This window comes from Lottia gigantea (assembly GCF_000327385.1).
Source record: "Lottia gigantea unplaced genomic scaffold LOTGIsca_139, whole genome shotgun sequence".
Taxonomy (NCBI): domain Eukaryota; kingdom Metazoa; phylum Mollusca; class Gastropoda; family Lottiidae; genus Lottia; species Lottia gigantea.
Genome location: NW_008707601.1, coordinates 121,890 through 144,259, shown reverse-complemented (window position 1 = coordinate 144,259; position 22,370 = coordinate 121,890). Strand labels below are relative to the sequence as shown.

General features: G+C 32.9%; 3 protein-coding genes across 3 annotated transcripts in view; 1 reads left to right on the top strand and 2 right to left on the bottom strand.

Moving 5' to 3' along the window:
• Positions 1 to 3,292: 3,292 nt before the first annotated feature.
• Positions 3,293 to 4,205, top strand: LOTGIDRAFT_139693 (hypothetical protein; the record flags this gene model as incomplete). Its single annotated transcript, XM_009049559.1, has 2 exons — positions 3,293 to 3,522; positions 3,959 to 4,205. Coding segments are annotated over 2 exons (477 nt in total), but the record flags the coding sequence as incomplete, so codon positions are not given.
• Positions 4,206 to 6,494: 2,289 nt separating this feature from the next.
• LOTGIDRAFT_225362 (hypothetical protein) lies at positions 6,495 to 10,079 on the bottom strand. Its single transcript, XM_009049558.1, has 4 exons — positions 10,020 to 10,079; positions 8,908 to 9,051; positions 8,290 to 8,392; positions 6,495 to 7,930 (listed from the first exon to the last, which is right to left on the bottom strand). Exons 1-4 carry the CDS (start codon positions 10,020 to 10,022, stop codon positions 7,815 to 7,817), a joined length of 366 nt encoding a protein of 121 aa, XP_009047806.1. The 5' UTR covers positions 10,023 to 10,079; the 3' UTR covers positions 6,495 to 7,814.
• A 4,893-nt stretch (positions 10,080 to 14,972) lies between these two features.
• Positions 14,973 to 22,370, bottom strand: part of LOTGIDRAFT_238278 (hypothetical protein) — a gene marked incomplete at both ends in the record, with an annotated part of 36,918 nt that continues 29,520 nt past the window's right edge. The window contains 6 exons of the mRNA XM_009049557.1: positions 14,973 to 15,211; positions 15,579 to 15,689; positions 17,536 to 17,649; positions 19,992 to 20,111; positions 20,582 to 20,698; positions 21,760 to 21,873. Coding sequence (XP_009047805.1) covers positions 14,973 to 15,211; positions 15,579 to 15,689; positions 17,536 to 17,649; positions 19,992 to 20,111; positions 20,582 to 20,698; positions 21,760 to 21,873 — 815 coding nt within the window. The remainder of the gene's footprint in view (positions 15,212 to 15,578; positions 15,690 to 17,535; positions 17,650 to 19,991; positions 20,112 to 20,581; positions 20,699 to 21,759; positions 21,874 to 22,370) is intronic.

The following is a 22,370-nucleotide window of genomic DNA, read 5'->3' as shown; positions in this document are numbered from 1 at the left end:
AGCTTTAGTTATAGCCCGACGGTCTTTATTAAAGTAAGTATTGTTTTAGATTTTAGTTATAGTCTGACAGTCTTTATTAAAGTAAGTATTGTTTTAGATTTTAGTTATAGCCTGACAGTCTTTATTAAAGTAAGTATTGTTTTAGATTTTAGTTATAGCCAGACAGTCTTTATTAAAGTAAGTATTGTTTTAGATTTCAGTTATAGTCAGACAGTCTTTATTAAAGTAAGTATTGTTTTAGATTTCAGTTATAGCCAGACAGTCTTTATTAAAGTAAGTATTGTTTTAGATTTCAGTTATAGTCAGACAGTCTTTATTAAAGTAAGTATTGTTTTAGATTTTAGTTATAGCCAGACAGTCTTTATTAAAGTAAGTATTGTTTTAGATTTTAGTTATAGCCTGACAGTCTTTATTAAAGTAAGTATTGTTTTAGATTTTAGTTATAGCCAGACAGTCTTTATTAAAGTAAGTATTGTTTTAGATTTCAGTTATAGTCAGACAGTCTTTATTAAAGTAAGTATTGTTTTAGATTTCAGTTATAGCCAGACAGTCTTTATTAAAGTAAGTATTGTTTTAGATTTCAGTTATAGTCAGACAGTCTTTATTAAAGTAAGTATTGTTTTAGATTTTAGTTATAGCCAGACAGTCTTTATTAAAGTAAGTATTGTTTTAGATTTTAGTTATAGCCTGACAGTCTTTATTAAAGTAAGTATTGTTTTATATTTTAGTTATAGCCAGACAGTCTTTATTAAAGTAAGTATTGTTTTAGATTTTAGTTATAGCCAGACAGTCTTTATTAAAGTAAGTATTGTTTTAAATTTTAGTTATAGCCAGACAGTCTTTATTAAAGTAAGTATTGTTTTAAATTTTAGTTATAGCCAGACAGTCTTTATTAAAGTAAGTATTGTTTTAAATTTTGTTGATAATACTCACATAAAACCCAGCATTAAGCATTATGTTTTAGACAATAAGGCAATTCGGTATTATGCATGCGCAACACACTGATTCCCTTCTTCCACCTCATGATTAACAACGTCAATTTAACATGGCAATCTAACGCCAGCGATGGAAAAAGATATTATATAAAGTGTTAATAAAGCATTCATTAATATGTTTTTTTTTCTTTGCAAATATTAGCATCAAAATATCATTAATTACTGTATTTTACCTTTAACAGTTTATTTATTTGTTCTTCTCAAATGCTTTTCGTTTATTTTTTTTTATTAAAATTTACGTTAATGTTATTTTGTAGATATTTACATAAAGAAATGAAGATGCATTGGGAAGGGAATGTATCTCAGTCTATTTTTACTGTCAGTCAGACATGGCCGGGGTATTTAATGTTAAAACCAGACGTTAAATTACATCTGTTCCTGTCAACACCTCCTGATGGAGATTATCAAAGACATATTTCAGAGTGAGTAGAATCTGATCATGAAAATAACTGAACACAATTATATAAGATAACAATTACTTAACTAAATAACTAGTAATCATTTCAATGATGATATACTGTTGTATTTATCTAGCTTATCTGTCTTATTTCAGTCCCTCTCTTGTCTTATTTAAGCCCGTCCTCTTGTCTTGTTTCAGCTTCTCCTCTTGCCTTATTTCAGTCCCTCTTGTCTTATTTCAGCTCCTCCTCTTGTCTTATTTCAGTCCCTCTTCTTATCTTATTTCAGCCCCTCCTCTTGTCTTATTTCAGTCCCTCCTCTTATCTTATTTCAGCCCCTCCTCTTGTCTTATTTCAGCCCCTCCTCTTATCTTATTTAAGCCCCTCTCTTGTCTTATTTAAGCCCCTCCTCTTGTCTTGTTTCAGCTTCTCCTCTTGCCTTATTTCAGTCCCTCCTCTTGTATTATTTCAGCCCCTCCCCTTGTCTTATTTCAGCCCCTCCTCTTGTCTTATTTCAGCCCCTCCCCTTGTCTTATTTCAGCGCCTCCTCTTGTCTTATTTCAGCCCCTCCCCTTGTCTTATTTCAGCTCCTCCTCTTGTCTTATTTCAGTCCCTCTTCTTATCTTATTTCAGCTCCTCCTCTTGTCTTATTTCAGTCCCTCCTCTTATCTTATTTCAGCCCCTCCTCTTGTCTTATTTCAGCCCCTCCTCTTATCTTATTTCAGCCCCTCCTCTTGTCTTATTTAAGCCCCGCCTCTTGTCTTGTTTCAGCTTCTCTTCTTGTCTTATTTCAGCCCCTCTTCTTGTCTTATTTCAGTCCCTCCTCTTGTCTTATTTCAGCCCCTCCCCACGTCTTCAACCAGAAGAGGAAGAGTTGTTGGAGATCGGTGCCCACTTTCCCTGTTTTGTAAAAGAGACTCATGGGATGCTTTGTACTAAAAATGAAGATGGTAAGCATCATGCAGTGAAACACATACTGGTTGTTAAGGGATATAAAGGGGGTTTCTAATTTTTTTATGTGAAAACAATTGAATCAAGAAGATAGCATTATCACAAATACCATGGCCAATGTTATACATAGAAGTTTTTATGAACTTTGATTATTTTTATGTATAGTATACAATTTGGTTTGAATAGTGTAAATAGAAGCTACAATTGACCCTGTTCAAACCTTATGCCTTTGCTTGAATCTATTTAGCTATTTGGCTAAAGTGAGCCACTGGACAATAATTGAATGTGTGATGTGTATTTCTCTTGTATTTATTTGTATATATTATTATAATTCCAGGTGTATTGTGTCAAGCGGAACCAAGCCTGCAAGTTGGTCAAACTGTGGAGAAATTCCAGGTAGAGGGTGAGGTGGGGGAAGATCTATTGATAATGAGTGGTAGTGATAAACTTCTAGCCTGGAATATACTGGGTATTCAGGGGGCAGTTTACAGCCATTTTATAGAGCCTATTTATATCACCTCTATTACTATGGGTAGGATATATTATTTGTTAAGAATATTCTAGAATATTCAAAAGAGCATTCTTACGCTTATAATTTCATAATAATTACAAAATCTTAAGAAATACTTTATGTAAGTTATGCATGCAAACTGTTTTGTTCTCAGGCCTCTTTAATTTGTTTGTATAATAACAATATTATTGCCTAGGCAGTAGCACCATCCAGCTTAATAGAGTGGTCTGGGTGTAATTCAAATACATAATTTAAAAAATTGCTACTTCTATAGTTTGGTCGTTCTCCATAACGCTACAGCTTTGATTGCAATTGAAGATGCAAGTTTTTAGATCTTGGATAAGTTCATGTTTCAAGATTATTAATCAAGAAATACTGACTTATTGCCCTTGGTTGACTTGTAACCAACAATTTATCATTTAATTTCAGGTTCTGGGTTTGATCATGGTCATCTATCGAGAACAGCTTGTTGTCGTGTGTATGATGTATTGACTGAAAGTTTGCCCCCTCCCTATCATATTAACCACCCTCGTCTTTATAACGTAACCATACCCCTAGCGGAGCTGTACCCTAACGGGGTTCACATCACTTCGCTGAGTGTTAATTGGTCAGCTGCTGATGATAAAATAGAAATCACGGATGGAATCACGGGAAAGACTACACCATTGTAAGTTTGATTATATATAGTTTGATACGAACTACTCTGAAGGTAGTTCTTGACAACTGGTGATTCCAAGCATGTCATTTCGATCTCTCAGGAAAACGAACATATTTAGAAATTTTAAGAAACTGCAATGGACTTAAATTCAGTCACTCTGATTTGATCCTTCACATCCTACAAGAAAATTTGGTTAGATCAGAGAATATCTCTGGCATTGATGGTGATGGAAAGATGCCCTGTGGAGGTGATACCAATAATTTGTTGTAACGTAGGGTTAACATATCATATCCTCACTTCAGCATTCCTGTAGCTTAATAGGGGGGGGGTGTTTGAGGGGCCCCCAGTAGCCAAGTATAAGATAGTTGATGCTAAAAAATCCTAGATATTACCTCAAAAGATTTATCAGTGTGCGTTTGACTAGAGACACTCTTTTCTATTTCAGATCTCCGTTTAAATCTGGTAAACTGATGGCCAGTAGATTATGTAAAGCTGCCTTTCTATCTCGGCATAAAGACATGGCCAGAATGTCTCAAAAACAGTCTTTAGAACAAGTACCCACGTACGAGGTGGCAAAACGAAACTCGGTTCATTATCAACAGGCTAAACAGGCTTTACATGAACATTTTATAGTCAGTCAAATAGGAGCCTGGATCAAAAAACCTAAAGATATGGATAATTTTACTAAGTGAAAGTGTTTGATAGACAGCGTAGTGCTTCATCATATTTGAATATCATGGTTCCATATCTCCTGCAAACAGCATCACAAACAAACAGTGCTTAATCATCATATTTGGATATCATGCTAATAGCATTGCAAATGAACAGTGCTGCATTAAATTAATTCAATTGTGCTTAAAGCTTCATCTTTTAAATCCATTTATCATCCTTCACTCATTGTTCAAAAATAATAATGGAAGTTTTCATAGTTTGGTAATTAGGGCAAGTGAAGTGTTGGTCACTACTACATGTGCAGTGTGATGGACTGATGTACAGTAGGCCTGTATGAAGATTTAAAATGCCTCTGTGATTGTCAAACGCTTTTATGAAGATGAATTCATGAACACCTTTACAAAATCTATGATCACTCTTTATAAAACATATAAAAGTCTGAGTAATGGTTTTGTCCATGGCAGATTACTTTCCCTTTCATCAACTCCTTAAAGCAATAATATTGCATATTGGAATTATTTATTTATCTTGTAAATCTCTCCAGAAGAAGGTTATTTCAAATTGATGTATTCCAATGCTGAAATCCATTGCCACTACTTGTGATAATAATTAACTCTTTATTTTACATGGGTCAGAATTAGGTCCAATACACAAGGACATGGTCCTGTCTAACATTCAACCCATGGGGACAATATAATGAATGAATGAAAAAAAAAAAGAAAAGAAAGAATATATATTGAACTGGGCTCCAAAGGCTCAAATTTATAAATTTGTTGGTGGAAAATAAGCATTTTTTCATTGTATAAATGTAACAATAGTGAAAGAATACTCTTTCAAATTGCATTAAATACAGTATTTAAACTGTGTACTTACAAAAGTTGTTCCTGTTGATTCCATAGGTTGGATTAAAAAAAAAGTTTGCCGTGGCCTCTCCCAGTTCGAGGTTCTAAAGCTGCCACTGTTTATTTTATGTAAGGATTTATCAATTGTTTGATTCAGTCCTGGCATATAATTTCAACTGATAAATCTAAGTCTTTCTTTATATTTTTTTTTCAATTTTTTTGCTGAAATGAAAATGGAAATAAATTTTCAAATGTTTAACAAGATTTTGGTGAAAAAACTTTCTAACACAGGACAGAGGACGTGGAATATCCATGGTAATGTTTATTTAGTATGTTGTTTAAGTTTTATATAGGTTATTAAAAAAGATTTAAAAAAAACAAATATTTTAGTTATAGCCAGTTTTTGAGTATTGTTTAAGTTCAAAAAGAATTGAAAGTGTTATATTATGAGACGACTTCAGTGGTTAGTGGTTACAATTCAATATTTGCTTCATTTAAATCAATATCATTGAAAGTAGAAATATTAACACAGATCCTCAAACTCTAAGTAACATGTTTCAGGTTCTGTTTTGATATTTTTAAATTGATGGATTGATCAATATTGTAACAGTGTAATTATTTTGTTATTGTACTGTACCTTATAATTGAAATAAGATCACTAAATATCTACTGCCTTTTATTCGCCAAGTTTAGAATTCTTAAATTTTATGTTAATTCTAAGACGTAGTATTCCTTTAATATATTTGGAATATTTCTGTATTCAACTTACTCTTCCTCTTCATTTGCTTCTGTCATTATTTCTCTTATTATTATTTCTTGTTAATTTGATTATAACCTAAAGACAAGAGGATATAACAAAGTCTGTTTTGATTTGTGTCCCTTGAAAAAGTGCAATGAAAAATGGGAATTAGGAGGTAAGGGTGAATTTGGAATGAATTGCCAAGATGGGAATAAACCAATTGAAAATAACAAGTAACCATTCTACAGATACGTACTGACACAGGGTTAAAGGTCATGATAATCTTCACAATGTCAAACTTTAACAAACTTCCTCTTTCACTTGATTGTAGGGTAATAGCATCCTTTATTAATCACGGAAGGTCGTTAATACAGCAATTTGATTGGAAGCTAACAAATACAGCCGATTGGAGTTCACTACCGTAGTCCAGTGGCGTGTGATCCAATCAAATCGCTGCATTTAATCTTACTTATCAGATGGTAGTATGAGCAAACCAGGTTCTCCACAGTTGAAAGTGAACAACATAGAAGATGCATATAACAAGATAATACATCTGATGCTGACACGTGTATAATGTGTTTAAACGTTATGTGCCTAACCTTATTAAAGAAGTGTGTTATATTCCATAATATTGTCTTGTGTTTTGTTATATGTGCTCCTCGCTTCTATATATCGTTCAAATCTTACATAGAAGATGCAAATCTTTTGATACAGAAAACTAAGACAGCTTTTATAAAAACAAATTTCACTTTATTTATAATAATAATAGGATCTCTAAAAAATCTTGTTGAAAAACAATTCACAGAAAGAAGACTACCTGCCCCAAACTAATTGATATGAGCGGAATTGAACGAAGGCAATTTTATATCAACCTTGGACATAAATTTATGCAAATATCCAAGGCTGGATATAGATTAACAGGCAGCAAAAACACCCCTAGATTTATAATTGAGCTCTTCCAATAGTACAAATACAGTTTCATATTAATAGAAAGTACATGTGTGTGGAAGAGTTTAATAAAACATGAGGGGATAAAATTGATGACCAGCATATTATATCCAGCCTAGGAAATCAAATTTATTTTTGCCAACAAAGCAAGCTAATGAATATAAGCAGTCACTAACCAAGATTAAAAAAAATCAGAGAATTTGAAGACTTTGAAATAAAATCAGAATGACAATGATAAAGTTAGGTGCATGAATTTGAAAGTTGTTTTAAAATTAAGTAAAGCTGAATGACTTCAATGTTATGCCCCATTGTTTTATTTTCAATAATAACATTAAGCATTTGATATTGAAGCTGAACTCAAAATTTTCATAACTAATTTCCCACTGTTGAGTAGAAATCTTTGACTGTTGCATTACATTGATATATTCAATCACATGTATAGAGGTCCAAAACTTGTAAATCTGAACTTGTATGGTTAACGACTAAGATTAATTATAAATTTAGTTAATTAACCAATAAGATTATAGTATTTCTTGAGACAAGTTTTTGTGAATAGACCCCAGAAATTATGATAAGGATTATAGAACTTCCTAGATTCATTGACAACTTTTGTTTTGTGAAAAGGCCTGAGAAATTATTATCAGGGCCAACTCTGAGGACATATTATCGTTAGAATACTACTACATTTTCATTGAAATCTTGTGGGAAAAACTTAACATATGTTTAGAAGTTTGATGTAAATTAATATTCAAATTACATTGACAATCAAAAATGCTCAAGAATTATAAAATGTGTTAGATACAAAGTAACATTCCTGTATATCAATAATGTCCTTGATATTTCTTGCGATTACCACAAGACCCCAGAGTTAAATAATGAAAAGAAATAAAAGTTGCCCATTTAAATTTAGAGAGTGACCATACCCTGAATATGTTTCAATAATGCTTTAAAAATTTACTACAATACCAAACAACGCCTCAGAAGCTAACAACAAAATTTGAGTTCTCTTTGTGCAATTTGCAGATAAAAAAAGGAATTGAGGATATTTTGTTTCAAATATACAGATTAATAGAATGGAGTTATAAGACTAAGATAATAAATTAAGACGCAGCTTGCTCCTGGGCATGAGAGGAAGTTGATTCTTGGGGTTTCATGACATCTGGCAGTTCTGGTGGATTAGACAATGGCGTTATCTCCAAATTTTCAAATTCACCATCTGAAAATAAAATTCAATTTGAAATTTATTTCCTATACTGACCATGAAATTGAGGATAGATTTGGTTACATTGAACAAATAGTGTATGAATCGACATTTAAAAGTCTGGTGACATGAGGGAGTTATCTTCCTTCATTATTCAAGACAAGGCCATATTTTCTCACAAGTCAACCTCAATATATTCTCAATCAATCAAGCTGTAAATGGGTACAATAAGAATAATCCTTCAATCCTATAATTCATTGTTTCTATCAATGGACGTTCGCTGAAAATTAGGTAGGTTGGCTGACTCGTTGAAATCAACCCTTCGTGAAAGTTGCAGATATCACAGTATGATGATTAAAGCATAGCATACTTACCATCCTTTCTAGTTGCTAGACCAATAGTAGCTGGTTGCTGGGCACGAGCTGTAGCACTTGTAAATCCGCAATCACTCAATGTTTTATTGTCATCAGTTAAAGGCTGAAAATTATTTTAAGTACTGGTATTATCAACACAAGTTTTCATGGCCCAAGAAAAAGCTAAAAAGATTTCATTTGTCTGATAGACAACCAGCTTATCAATCCTTTCGTTAATACCCGTAGAGATGTTTAAAACTGTCAAGGGTTATAACTCTGTTATCTTATTTAAGAAGTATTAAGAAGTTGAAAAGTGACGAATTCCTCCCATTTCGGATTACAAGCAATCTAAATTACTTCAATAACCTGTTGTTTATTAGCAGAGAGCCAACAATTTGAATATTAACTATATTTGAGGAATATGCCAATTAAATTCTAGAGTCTTTACAAAGAAATGTGAAAGGACACATAGATAGAACATAGATGCTGCTTTAACGTATACCTTAGATTACAGAGATGTGGAAACATTAAGAACAGAGAATTATTATTGATACTAGAATATGTGGACAGTAAAAATAACACTGACACCTTGCCTCTAACCACCATGAGGAATAGAAACTTAATGAACTTCAATCATACCTGATCATCTTTAAAAAGTTTTTGATTTTCTGGAGCCACTTTTAAAATTCCTTCAATAATCTTCTTTACCTCATTGACAGTAGTTGATTCTTTGGCATCGGTAAAAATTGTTGTCTTTTTCTGACGAATTGTCAAAAAGACATCCTGAAAGAATAAGAAACACTATTATGGATATACTACTCCATCCTTTAATTTTTGCAAAAATGTTCTATCTACTTCTAAATGTCACTTAGAGATTATAATATTGGAACTGTTGAAAGAGAAATAATAGATTGCTATTGCTATCAACAGTCTGCATTCAACATGTTAGAAGTTTTTTATGGTTCTCTTTACTTCTCAATAGTGAAGTTGTCAATCTTGGTTTTCATTTTTATAAAGTAACACCCAATGTGACAAAACATGAAAAATGTTTTGGATCTGAACCCACAGGGCCTTTGACATTTGGTTCCATGTTTTTCTGCATTTGGAGACTAAGGTTACTGCTAATAAAATCTACACCAAGACCCGCAGGTTAGCAGACTGTTATCTGAATATAAGATTATGTCATTAGGTTCCATTGAATCAGTGAAAGATGTTATATACTTAATGACATTTGATTGTCCTATTTTGCTTAGACTGTAGGCTATCTTTTACTGTATCTGATTGACATGCGTCAAAAGAGCTGAGCAAGTATTATAGTCTTTAGAATAAGAAAAAAAAACATAGTATGAGCATGATATCAGTGATGGGAAGGAACAAACACACACCCACCCACTCACTATTTCAGGATCTCGAACTCTGTTTTATACCGATAACACTTATGTCAAAATGTTATACATTTTTCAGAGAAATGGATCTCTGCTTAATTGAGAAATCACATATTATTAACAGATATCTCAATTTAAAAATTAGACGTATTTTTAGTAACTGATCATTCATCCATGTTTCTCTGAATCAATGAATGTTTCCTTTCTTTTTTCCAACGTTCACATTTCATCATAAAAATTGGGTTCTAAAATCAAATGGATGGATCAATGTCGATCAAGGTTACGTTAATTCAAAGCCAAAAGGCATGGCCATTAAATAAATACAACTGATAATTCCTGAAATTATCTTATTCCAGGCTCACTTACCATTTTTCTAGTTGTTGGATTAACACACAACAACAAAACAGTTATGGCGATAAATCACATAAAATCTCGAATTATCACGCGTTAGTTGCTAGCTCACTCTGTTTAGCTTCACAAAACGCGTATTCTTTTGGGCTCTCTTTATACATGCACATGCACGAACAAGTTGCTTTGTAATTATTTTTAATGATTCTTGTCGTTGTCAGGATTAGATTAGGGTCAAATCATTTCTGTTTACGCTTGTCTTTGTCTCGTTTTTGGAGAAGAATTCACAAATCGCAGCCAAATAGATGAAATATTGATGTTTGTTTTTATGATAGTCCGAAGTATTCTTATGTTATTGTTCAGTGTTTGGTAATAATACAGAAATTGAACACCATCGGATTTGGAAAATTCAGCCAACTCACTGATTTGATGGCTGTATCTTATACAGGATGAGCGCTAGTTTGTTTTGAAATTAAAGTGTCTATAGTTAGTTTGTTACTGTCTAGTCCGAGAAACTCTAATATAATCAATTAAAACATTTGTTAACTTCAATTTAGAAGTCTTACTAGTAATTTGATAAGGTGGTCAAGAAGTCGCAATGCTTAATAATAGGTATAGGCCATATACGTGCCCAGACAGATGACAAATCATGACATGGAGACAAATTATCAAAACCATTGAAATTGTCTGACCACAATGTGAACCCAAGCTGCATTTTGCCGATCATTTGCTGTTTAAATTGAAATATCAACCCCAAAATACTAATAAGAGTCTAAGATCGTCTTTGGCTAAATGAAAATTTCAAACAATAAATCATTTCTTTGAAATCTGAATGTAGGCCGTAGGCCAACATTGGAGGTTTTCAGCCCGAAATGTAGGTACATGTAATTTTATTTTCATAGGCAATCTTTTGAAGAAGTGTGTTATTTCATATGTAAATTTATTAGGTTTACGTCCGAGTAATGAGACGTTTGCCTTTTTTTGCCTATCTCCGTCACCGACAGGATGCATTCTCAAGGGTAAATATTTGAAATGGGGGAGCAGGATAAGGGGACTATTTGTTGAGATAAATGAATCCCGAATCCCGTGGCTGACGTTTCATTGCTCAGTTTTGTCTGATTGATGTATATATGTTGGAGTGTACCTTTTTTATGAACTGTTTGTGTCGAAAGTGTCCAGATTGACAATTTTAGAGAAATTACAATAATAACTTTTGGGATTACATTTTTTGACAAGAAATGCTGCTATTTCAAAGTGTTTCAACTAATGTTTTGTGAAAGATATGTAATAACTCTATAATGATGAGGGTAATATATCATGATCTAAGCTTTGATGCGTTATGGATAATCCTGTATTGGAAAGTGTTATCGTTGTTTCTTGGTCACCCGATATATTATCAATTATGATACAGGGTACATCCTGTTTGAATCAAAACATTAACACGATCAAATGTGTTTTCTGATTCAGAACACTGTTTTCACCAACACGTTTTTATTAGATTTCCTCACCTCGTCATGCTCCGAAGATTTAGTAAATAGAGCAAGGTGCAAATAATTTTCAACTTTGTTGCTATGTCATGACAAAATTGTGAGATAAATGCTTCTCGTCATATTTCAAGATATCCAGTAAGAAAGGTGACCACTCGCTAGCGTTCGCCAATGTTTGTTAGTTTCCGTGAGTTGATTATTGAGCGAGTGCTCATGCAAGCAGTGAGGGCAAGCAGTTTTTCGGACCTTGTTTTTCAAAAAGTCTTCCAAACAAAACCTGGAAATTTGCATTTTTAAAACCCGACTTCCCAATATAGGACGATTTTTTGCGAAACTGACACCAGACCTACAAAAATATCTCCAAAAGTCCTCCGGGTGCCAGCCCGAACTCTTTAAATTGGAACAGTCGGCATTTTCGGGGATTGATTTGGGTCTTAATTGTGCTTTAAAAGTCTTAACAAGTACTAAAACGCACGAAAATCGCATAATCCCTTCAAATATACCTCAAACTAGAAATTTTACTGTCTATTCTTATATAATATATGTGTTTCCTATATGTGGCATAATCTCACTAAAATTCAAGTCGAATTTTCAACTTTCGATAATAATGGAAACATAATGGATTTGAAGGCTCAAATTTCGATGATGATCTGTGAACACTATTACTGATTATGTAAGCTAAAAAAATTCCTGTTTCTGAAACTAAGGTATGATTGGTCGAACGGATAGTGAAGGTGCTCCTTTAAGGGTTCCTCCGGAAGTATGAATTTGCGCAGAATAAGTAACTTTGAAAAACACATTTTTTTTTTACTGCAGACAAATTTATTTACATTTTTACAAAGCTCGAACTCTTGGACACAAAAAAAAACCAAAAAACAAAACACAAATGAAAAATATATAAACATTATAAAACCCAAGTTATATACAAATATTCATAAATATAAATAAATTATCTAGAAAAAATGTATTTTATGCTTCTGTTAAAATGAGACAAATTGCCTTGTAGTCTCGGTTATCATTTAGGAAAGTAATGAAATCATACTTAATTTAATTGTTATCTCGATTATCATATTGGAAAGTAACGAAATCATACTTAATTTAATTGTTATCTCGATTATCATATAGGAAAGTAACGAAATCATACTTAATTTAATTGTTATCTCGATTATCATATAGGAAAGTAATGAAATCATACTTAATTTAATTGTTATCTCGATTATCATATAGGAAAGTAATGAAACCATATTTAATTTAATTGTTATCTCGATTATCATATAGGAAAGTAACGAAATCATACTTAATTTAATTGTTATCTCGATTATCATATAGGAAAGTAATGAAACCATACTTAATTTAATTGTTATCTCGATTATCATATTGGAAAGTAATGAAATCATACTTAATTTAATTGTTATCTCGATTATCATATAGGAAAGTAATGAAACCATACTTAATTTAATTGTTATCTCGATTATCATATAGGAAAGTAACGAAATCATACTTAATTTAATTGTCATCTCGATTATCATATAGGAAAGTAATGAAACCATATTTAATTTAATTGTAGTCTCGGTTATCATATAGGAAAGTAACGAAAACATACTTAATTTAATTGTTATGTCGATTATCATATAGGAAAGTAATGAAACCATACTTAATTTAATTGTTATCTCGATTATCATATAGGAAAGTAACGAAATCATACTTAATTTAATTGTTATCTCGATTATCATATAGGAAAGTAATGAAACCATATTTAATTTAATTGTTATCTCGATTATCATATAGGAAAGTAATGAAATCATACTTAATTTAATTGTTATCTCGATTATCATATAGGAAAGTAATGAAATCATACTTAATTTAATTGTTATCTCGATTATCATATAGGAAAGTAACGAAAACATACTTAATTTAATTGTTATCTCGATTATCATATAGGAAAGTGATGAAACCATATTCAATTTGATTATTATCTCGATTATCATATATACTTAAATTAACAATAAAAGGAATCAAAGCAAAAACGAAAGTAATTTAAAAGTAATCACGATAAATGTACAGGGAAGATACATGTAGACTCGAACAGCTCAATACAATCGGACACCGGCTACTATATCAATTATTTTTGTGATTAGATGCCGTGTATTGAAGTAAAACTTTCGCTCGAGCTTCTGTTGTAAGTTTTGAGACCTTACGATTTATAAAATGGATCTGTTACAGATTTACCCACAACTTTATATATATATATATTTATCTTCGACGGTTTACATCCTTAAGCTTTTATTATTTTCATTTCTTCAGCTAAAACCCTTTGTGTAAACCCAAAAGAACCAAATTAAGATTTCACCACAAAACTATAAAATAAACTTCTAGAAAAATCAAAACAAGTTTAAATTACAAAGTAAGAAAGATGAAAAATTATAAAAAAAAATCATAAAATAATATTTACAAACACTGGGATAAAATTAATACAAATATTTTCACAACAAAATTCATGCAATATTTACAATACTACTGTCTGATCACTATGGTGTTTCTGAATTGTATTTTGATGATGATTGCTGTATGAATTGATATAACAAACCCATAAGAGGGAGAGACTTCGTTTGTTTTTATATTGATGTAAATACCAACAATGATACTATATCTTTCTTGAATTTGATTCAATTTGAAGAATTATCAGTCCCAAATAAGAATTTATTTCCAAATATTCCATTAAAATGTGGGCGTATTTATGAAATTCAATTCAGAATGCCAGAGTTATCGAAGAGTAGTATTCTATATTAATAGTGAAAGTATATTATGCTACTAATATTCTATGGTAAGCTTTCCTGTTAAACCCACGTATTTATAAACCCTTAGATATCTTACTCTTATATTGTACATTGTAATCTCGGTAATATTCAAAACTAGTGAGAGCCCTTAACTTACATCTAACGATTATCATCTGGGAATATTTCACTATAATCTTTAAATATTAAACACAAATTGCGATAAATGACCAATCAGATAATGCGAATACTAAAAAATTGTTGTATATTGTAAAAAAAAAACTTCTTATTATTAGCCCAAATTGTACGTAAGTTTTCACAAAAAACAATTTAGTCAAGAGTAACATATATTGCTGATAGGAAAATACGCATATAGTGACAATTAAATGAATAGAAAAAAAACATTTCTATCACGAGATTTTGACAGATTTGTAGCTTAACTGTATCTTATACAATAAGTTTATTGTTTAAAATAGTAATAAAAAACTCCCCGGTAGTTACAATGATTTGCATTTCTAAGCTGGCAATGGAATAGAGATATACAGGATATTATCCTCCAGATGTATAAGACTAAATGTAAATATTAAAAACAGTATCCTGATGGTCAAGAATTTGATCAAAAAACAGATTATTTTCCTGTTGTGCGATATTGGTTAGACGAAAGTTTAAATATCAAAACAGTATAATTCGATAAGCATGAAACGGTCAAATTACGTGGGTAATCCTAACTGTTGTTGTAATTGATAGGCCAGACAGAGGTTATCTTGAGACTGTTCCTCACATTCCATTGTGAATGGGTCGAAAGCTGACGTGGCTCCAGAGCAGAATTCTCGGACTAAACTTCCATCAGTACATCTATAGTAGCCCTGACAATTGAGACTATTCCAGTCTGGATAACGGAATGATGATACGGTGTCTGGACAAGGGTAAGCAGGACACGGTTGTTGATCTGGAATAGACAATAACAATGGAAACAATCATTGATCTTTGTCTATTAATAGATGGGATCGTAGTTCACTTTATATCCTACTATTCATTCTATGATTTACTGTCACTTTAAATTATAACAAATCGACATTTTTGGGGATATTTCGTTGATTTCTAGAAACAAGTCTAAATATGCGAATTTAGTCCGATATTCCTTAGAATAGGACAGGACAAGAAAATTGTATTGGTCGAACTTATGTTTGGGGCTTAATGCAGACGGATGTCATACTCTGTGCTTCTCACTCCCCTTGATACCGATCTTTAAAAAAATGAAGAGATGTATATCCACAATGACACCCATTCGCATCAGGAACATTGAGGACACTTACTTTCACAGATTCTACCAGCATAACCTTCAGGACAGGTACAATTAAAACTTAGATCAGAACTAGAACATAATCCTCCATTTTTACACGGCGAACTTCCACATGGGTCTGACGCTAAAACAATAACATTTATAAATAGATGAAAAAAAGATACAAATATGCGATGTTTCGATGATACATCCAGGAGCATTGCTGTACCATACAGCTTTAGAACTATGGTCCTACACTTGATCTTCTGAATGGTACCAGAGTATATCGTATTGTAATATTGGATGCTGTCTTTGACGAATGCCATTGATAGATATACATATGTTGTTCACTTTCGTCAATGCAAATCAATATCAACATTTTTTGACAATTCCTCTAAGCATAAACCATCATCTCCGAGGTCAGGTGCTTCTATCATGAAGCATTGCTAAGGAAATATATCGTATATAAAGGTATTAAAGAGTGTACAAGACAACATTGGACTATTTTAAACAACAAGATACGACTATAGATTTACTCTCGTATTTATAGATATTAAAATAGATTTTAACTCACGATTGTCTTCTGGGTATGATTACAAAAAATAATAAGAATATTGAATGATAAAACTGAATTAATGAAAACTTTGAAAAATGTCAAAGAATGAAATAGAATAAAAATGAATGTTTGAAAAATGAATGGATACATGAGTTTACATGACAAATAATGAATGAATGAGCATATGAATGAATAAAAGATGAGCAATTGAATGATAGAATAGAAGAATGAGATGAATGAATGAATAAATTCGGTAATGAATGTGGTTAACGTTTTAAAAACTTACTTTGCATATCGATATCATCCACCATTACTCAGTTTAAGTTACTATAGATACTGACCGACCTACCTGGATCATTATTAGAATCGATGCGATTATTGTGCAAAGTAACTTCAGGTGTTCTAGAGGGCTAAACATGACCTTACAGTAATTCATTCATTTATCCATTCAAGGAATAAAAAAAACACCATGCAAAATAAGGGGAATATTTTATTTTCAATTTTGAACACCCAGGATCATTATAAAATTATAAACTTGTACAAATCGTGATAATTAAATAGATAAACATGTACACAATATAAAGATAAATAGATATTATGCTTTGAAAGGGATTCATGGCAAGATTGAAAACTGGATAAATTTAAATTTTAAATAATACAATGGACACAATTCAAAATTATCATTTTGTTCGGATTTTTGAAAAATAAATGTTTTTAAAAACAAATATGACTATTTTTCAAATGATTCAAATTCTTGAAACGATATTGTTTGGTCTTTTATGAACTACCCTGACAAAATTTCTTTGTCTTCGTCTGTAGGGAAAAACCTCTTTATCAGATTAAATATTTGGGGTAAGGGCAAGATTTTGCGAAATAAAAATTTGAAATTATAAGAAACATACAGAAGTGAAATAAAAATATGAAGACATTGATAGAAATAATTTTAAATTAAAAATGGACACACTTAGGCTAGTAATGAATTACGGTAGGCTAAGCATAAGTTTTGAGCCAATGTTGCAGACGTAACAGTCTCACATCCACCTAATGGATTAAAAACTTGACCGGCGGGGCATACCAGATCTGTAACAATCCCAGCAGTACAACGGTAAAATCTCTGGCATGCTGTATCGTTCCAGTTTGGGTAGTCCCATAGTGGGAGACCAGATGGACACGGGTTGACATCACACTGGGTATCTATCAAAGACATAAAAACTTAATTAACAGCTACTGATTTTACGCTCTTTAAATGTATTTTATTGAACTAACTATGATGATAACTGAGGAGTGACGTCTTGTTTTAAACGAATGATATGGTCTTAGCAAAATGGCGCTATAATCTGGTCATGCTTTGTTTTAAACCACATTCATTAAAGAGGGTGATGCAAACAGAAGCTATGTACCTCCCTTAAATCCCTTAAATGCCAAGTATACTTACTCTCACATCTGGTACCAAAGAAGTCTGAAGGACAGGAACAGCTAAAGTTATTGCCAATAGTAGTGCTACAGACGCCGCCATTCTGACAAGGGTTGATTGTACACGGGCTTGAAACTGAAACATAAATTATAGTAATTAGGTGGTTGAAAGGTTTAACGTTCCTATTAAACAGAAGGCACTGGCATATGGTAAAGCAGAATTCACTAATGTGAAGACTAGTTGGTAGAGTTGGCCAATTCACAATTTGTAGCCGGATGAAAATATAATAATACCAATAATAATCAAAACCAACTTGATTCCACAGCATTATTTTGCACAACGTTCTTTTGCATAAAAATTTACCTTGAATTTATTTAAAGGGATTAGACGGTCGTCTTTTTCTTTTTGTGGGTATTTGGAACAATGACATTATCGATTTGCAACATTCCATTTTTCAATCAGATGTCTTTGGCCTCTGTAATGCCACGTTTAAGCGTTTAATGGCATCACTATCGCAAATGCCTAAAATATTATCAATTAATGAGCGATAGTGACGTAATGAAACGTTTCTTGTTGTAGTGGATTTTTAGGCTACAGATGACTGAAAATTGGAATGGTGCAAACCAATGACATAAGTGTCCCTGATGCACATAAGATATACACAAAGAAAAAAGTTAAGCACATCCCAGTTTTTTCATCATAATCAAAATTATATGATGCACTAAGCGGAAATCGAACTTGGTAACTAAATTTTTCAAATTGCATCGGATCCATCGCACATTTAACAACAAAGAAGACCATTTGAGATAGATTTGCTTTGAGATTTAATATTGGAAATGACATTGGCAGAGAGGTACTCATTTTTGACATTTTTAACACATGAAAAAGTATGGAGCTACAGATTTACAGATAGAGGTAAGAGTTACAATTTGCACTGGAAATGTTCAATATCATTATCATTTTGACCTTAAAAGTTCAAAACATCAATAACGTGTGTAACCTCCGCGTGCTTGAATGACACAATGTACCCTGTTTCTCATGTTTCCAGTGAATCGTCGAACCTCTTCTAATGTTAATTGTCGCCATTCTTGATGCAGTGCTGCTTCCAGTTGCCGAAGAGTTTGAACAGGAGGTTCACGTGCTCGTACTCGTCGCCCAAATCCCAAACATGTTCTATTGGATTTAAATCCGGACTCATAGCAGGCCATGGTAAAGTTGTAATTGCAATGGTCCTCATAAAATCGTTGACTGCTCGTGAACGATGTGGTCTAGCATTATCGTCCATGAATTGTGGTCGACTCGCAAGATGTCAAAATGAGGAACCACAATCGGTTGCAACACGTCACGGATGTACTGTTGTCCTGTCAAGTTACCCCTGATGGTGACCAAATCCAACTTCCAGTCATGGGAGATACACCCCCATATCATGACGGACCCCCCACCATATGGAACTGTTGGTCTGATGTTCCTAGGAGTGTAGGCTGTGTTTCGGTGCCTCCACACTCTAGTTCTGCCATCTGTTACATGGAGCAGGAACCGACTTTCATCTGACCAATGAACACGTCTCCAAGACCTCATATTCCAGTTCTGACGAGCAATACACCAGGCTAAACGTGCTGCCTTGTGGCGATCTGTCAACAAAGGGCGTTTAATTACCCTCCTGGCTTTCATTCCTGTGCTTCTCAACCGATTTCTGAGCGTTCTTAGACTGAAACGACGATTTGGCAGCCATGGGCTTTTCAGACGAGAACTCGTTGCAAAGGGTTCTCGACGAACAAGGCGCTGAAGGTCCCTGTCTTCTCTCTGTGATGTCACTGGGGGTCTTCCTGATCTGGGTCGATCCTTCACAGCGCCAGTTTGAAGATGTTTATTGACCAGACGACAAATAACAGTGTGATTATAACCCAGATTCCGTCCAATTGCACTGTAAGACATTCCTGCATTGTGCATACCGATTATTTGCCATCTTGTGTCATCAGATAAGCGTCTACGTGCCATATGTCCCTTTGTGTGAGTAAAGATCGATTTTGAATGAGAGAATTAAACCAATAGAAGCGACAAAAGATACTGCATTTTGTCATGATTTGTTCACTCCACTTTATTAAAGGCACATTTTACTTTTCAAAAATCCTATATTTATTAAATTATTAAAACCTGGTGTAAAACTATCATGATTTGTTTAAGGATGTGCTTAACTTTTTTCTTTGTGTATATTTAGAAAAACTCCGTGTAATCTCTTTAACGACTCTATTCATACAGAATTATTGGCAAAGAAATTTATAACATTTTTGTTTATTCTTGCTTTTCGTCTTATATCCTGCTTCGATTACTTCTAGTGATCACCCTCGTCTATTCAAAATATTAAGATGCTGGATATGGAGAAATTTGTCGCAGAAACATCGATCATCTGTTTAATATTTGTCAAGAAGTTGTCAATTAGTTACCATATATTCAAGGATAATCAAAAAATAACTCACCAAGAAGAATGTCACACCTGTCACCAGTGTAATTGGGGAAGCAGTCACAGACAGAGGAAGTGGGGGAAGTCTGTCTACAGACACCGTTGTTGCAGTTGACGTCCGTACAAGGGCTTACAGCTGTAATAAAAACATAATAGGGTTCTCATTAGAAGCTATTTCAGATACATCTAGATATATAAATATTAAGTGATGTTTACGTCCTACTCTTCACCACTTGTAATTGACTGATGAAGACGTTCAACAATATGCAATGAGATAAATTTTGCCAAGATGCGCAATAGCCTAATCTTTTTCGATTTCCAACTGTTGAAGGATCTTAAAGTTAAACGACCTGTGTAGCACACGGGCCTTATCTGGTTTAATGTCCCATTTGAACGACTGGGCGCTTTTTTTTATTCTAAATAACGAATAAACTTTAGATACATGTACATGTCTTCTAGAGCATTCAAACAATTTCCACTGAAATATCTGAAATTATACTTATCCCATTATATACGGTAGGATTTGGTCAACTGAAGAATAGTATGAATATGTAATGAAGGGAACAGGGAGAAAGCGAGAAAGCGAGAACCAGACGAGCCACTTACCCACAGAACAAAAAGATCCCGACCAACCACTAAAACATTCACATGAGAATAAAGACGATGCGGTTTCTGGGACACACCTTCCGTTCGCACATGGATTACCAGTCAGACACGGAGACACTGAAAGAAAAACAACACACAATCAAAGATATTGTAAAGAGGTTTTCTTGTTATGTGTATCAGGGACACTTATAATATAGATTTGCACCATTCTGGTTTCAGTCGAATGTCCGTTGTTTATTGAAATTTCAATAGAAATTTCAATAAGTGTTTTATGACGTAGTTATCGCACAGTCTCAGATATTATTTGCAGCTTCTGTGCTAGAGACGCCATAAGCATTTCCACAGATATACAGAAAACTTGGAATGATCCAATAGAAGTCATAATTGGCCCTGAATGAAAGCTAGGAAAATTCTATACAATTCCTTTAAAGCTATCATGAATTTTTTTTATACATCTACATGATTATGATAGTGACAGAGATTAGACTGTTTACATAAATTGGATTTGAATTGGTCCTTAACTGAATCACTGGAAATCATGCTGTTAAATTGATAATGTTTTTGGAATGTTTGTTTTTTAAGTTTTGCGCTAGCTTTAAAGATGGGTTCCCTTATTTTTATTTATGAAAATAAAAAAGCTAATACTTATATGAATAGAAAGTAGAGGTGTTCTAATGACTTGGAAAAATACCAGTTTGTCTCACATGTCCATAATTAATTCATAATTATCAAAATTAGAAGAGAATAACCAGCAGAATTGCAATGAGTGACCGATCGAAAAGGTCAATAAGTCTTTTTTTTTTGTTTATCCAGACTGTACATACATGGACATTTATGAATGGTTAAAACTCAATAAGAATATAATAATATGATTAAGAATACATGATTATTCATTAGAACACCAATTAATCAAATAGTTTGACACTAAAAATTAAAGAAACCCATCTTTAAAGGTAATAAATAGAGAGTGATTTATATTGGATAGGAAATGATGTGAATATGAAAAATGGGGAACAGAACGAACATGCTTGGGGTAGGAAGTAAGTTGGAAATCAGATTATTTTTATTCTTCAGCCTGTTGAGAAAATACATATCAAAGAAAGTAAGGGAAAGAGAAAGAGAAGCGGGGGTTTAGTCTAAGAATCTCGTACTAGCTTAAAGATAGTAACATTTTTTACCTGTCTGGCATATATTTCCTGAATAGAAGGGCGGGCACGTGCATGTAAAGCCATTAGTACCTTGAGCACAGGTTCCACCGTTCTGACAGGGGTTGTTAAGACATTGGTTATTGGCTGAAATGAAGTGTTTTCTTGATTAAAATATATTTTACTTTGCATCTTTCATCGTGTTTAAAATCAAAATAGGATCCAGAGGCATGTTCCTAAATTTTCCTATTTGAAGTAAATTCATAATTATTTTTTTTCAAATCCTGACATACATAAAATATCTAATTGAGAAAAAACATAGGCGAATATGGACTTATGATATAGCCAACAATATAAATCATGGACATAAAATATGAATTGTCGACATGGTAAATATTATACTAAAAAAAGTATCCTAAAGAGGTTTTCTAAATTTCTTTTGTGTATCGGGGGCACTGATAGCATCAATTTACACCATTCCAATATTCAATCCGACGTCTTTGGTTCCTCCAATTCCCTCTAAACTAATTGTTAAATGTCATTTATTTTTTGTGGAATAGCATGAACCACAGGCATCTGACTGAAAATTGGAACGGCGCAAATTGATGCTATGAGTGTCCCCAATACACATCAAAATATGTTGA

Coding starts and splice junctions, on each gene's coding strand:
- LOTGIDRAFT_225362 (XM_009049558.1), bottom strand. Junction 8,393..8,907: donor AACTTTTTAAAGATGATCAG/GTATGATTGAAG, acceptor AATAATTTTCAG/CCTTTAACTGATGACAATAA. Junction 7,931..8,289: donor TCTAGCAACTAGAAAGGATG/GTAAGTATGCTA, acceptor TTTTATTTTCAG/ATGGTGAATTTGAAAATTTG.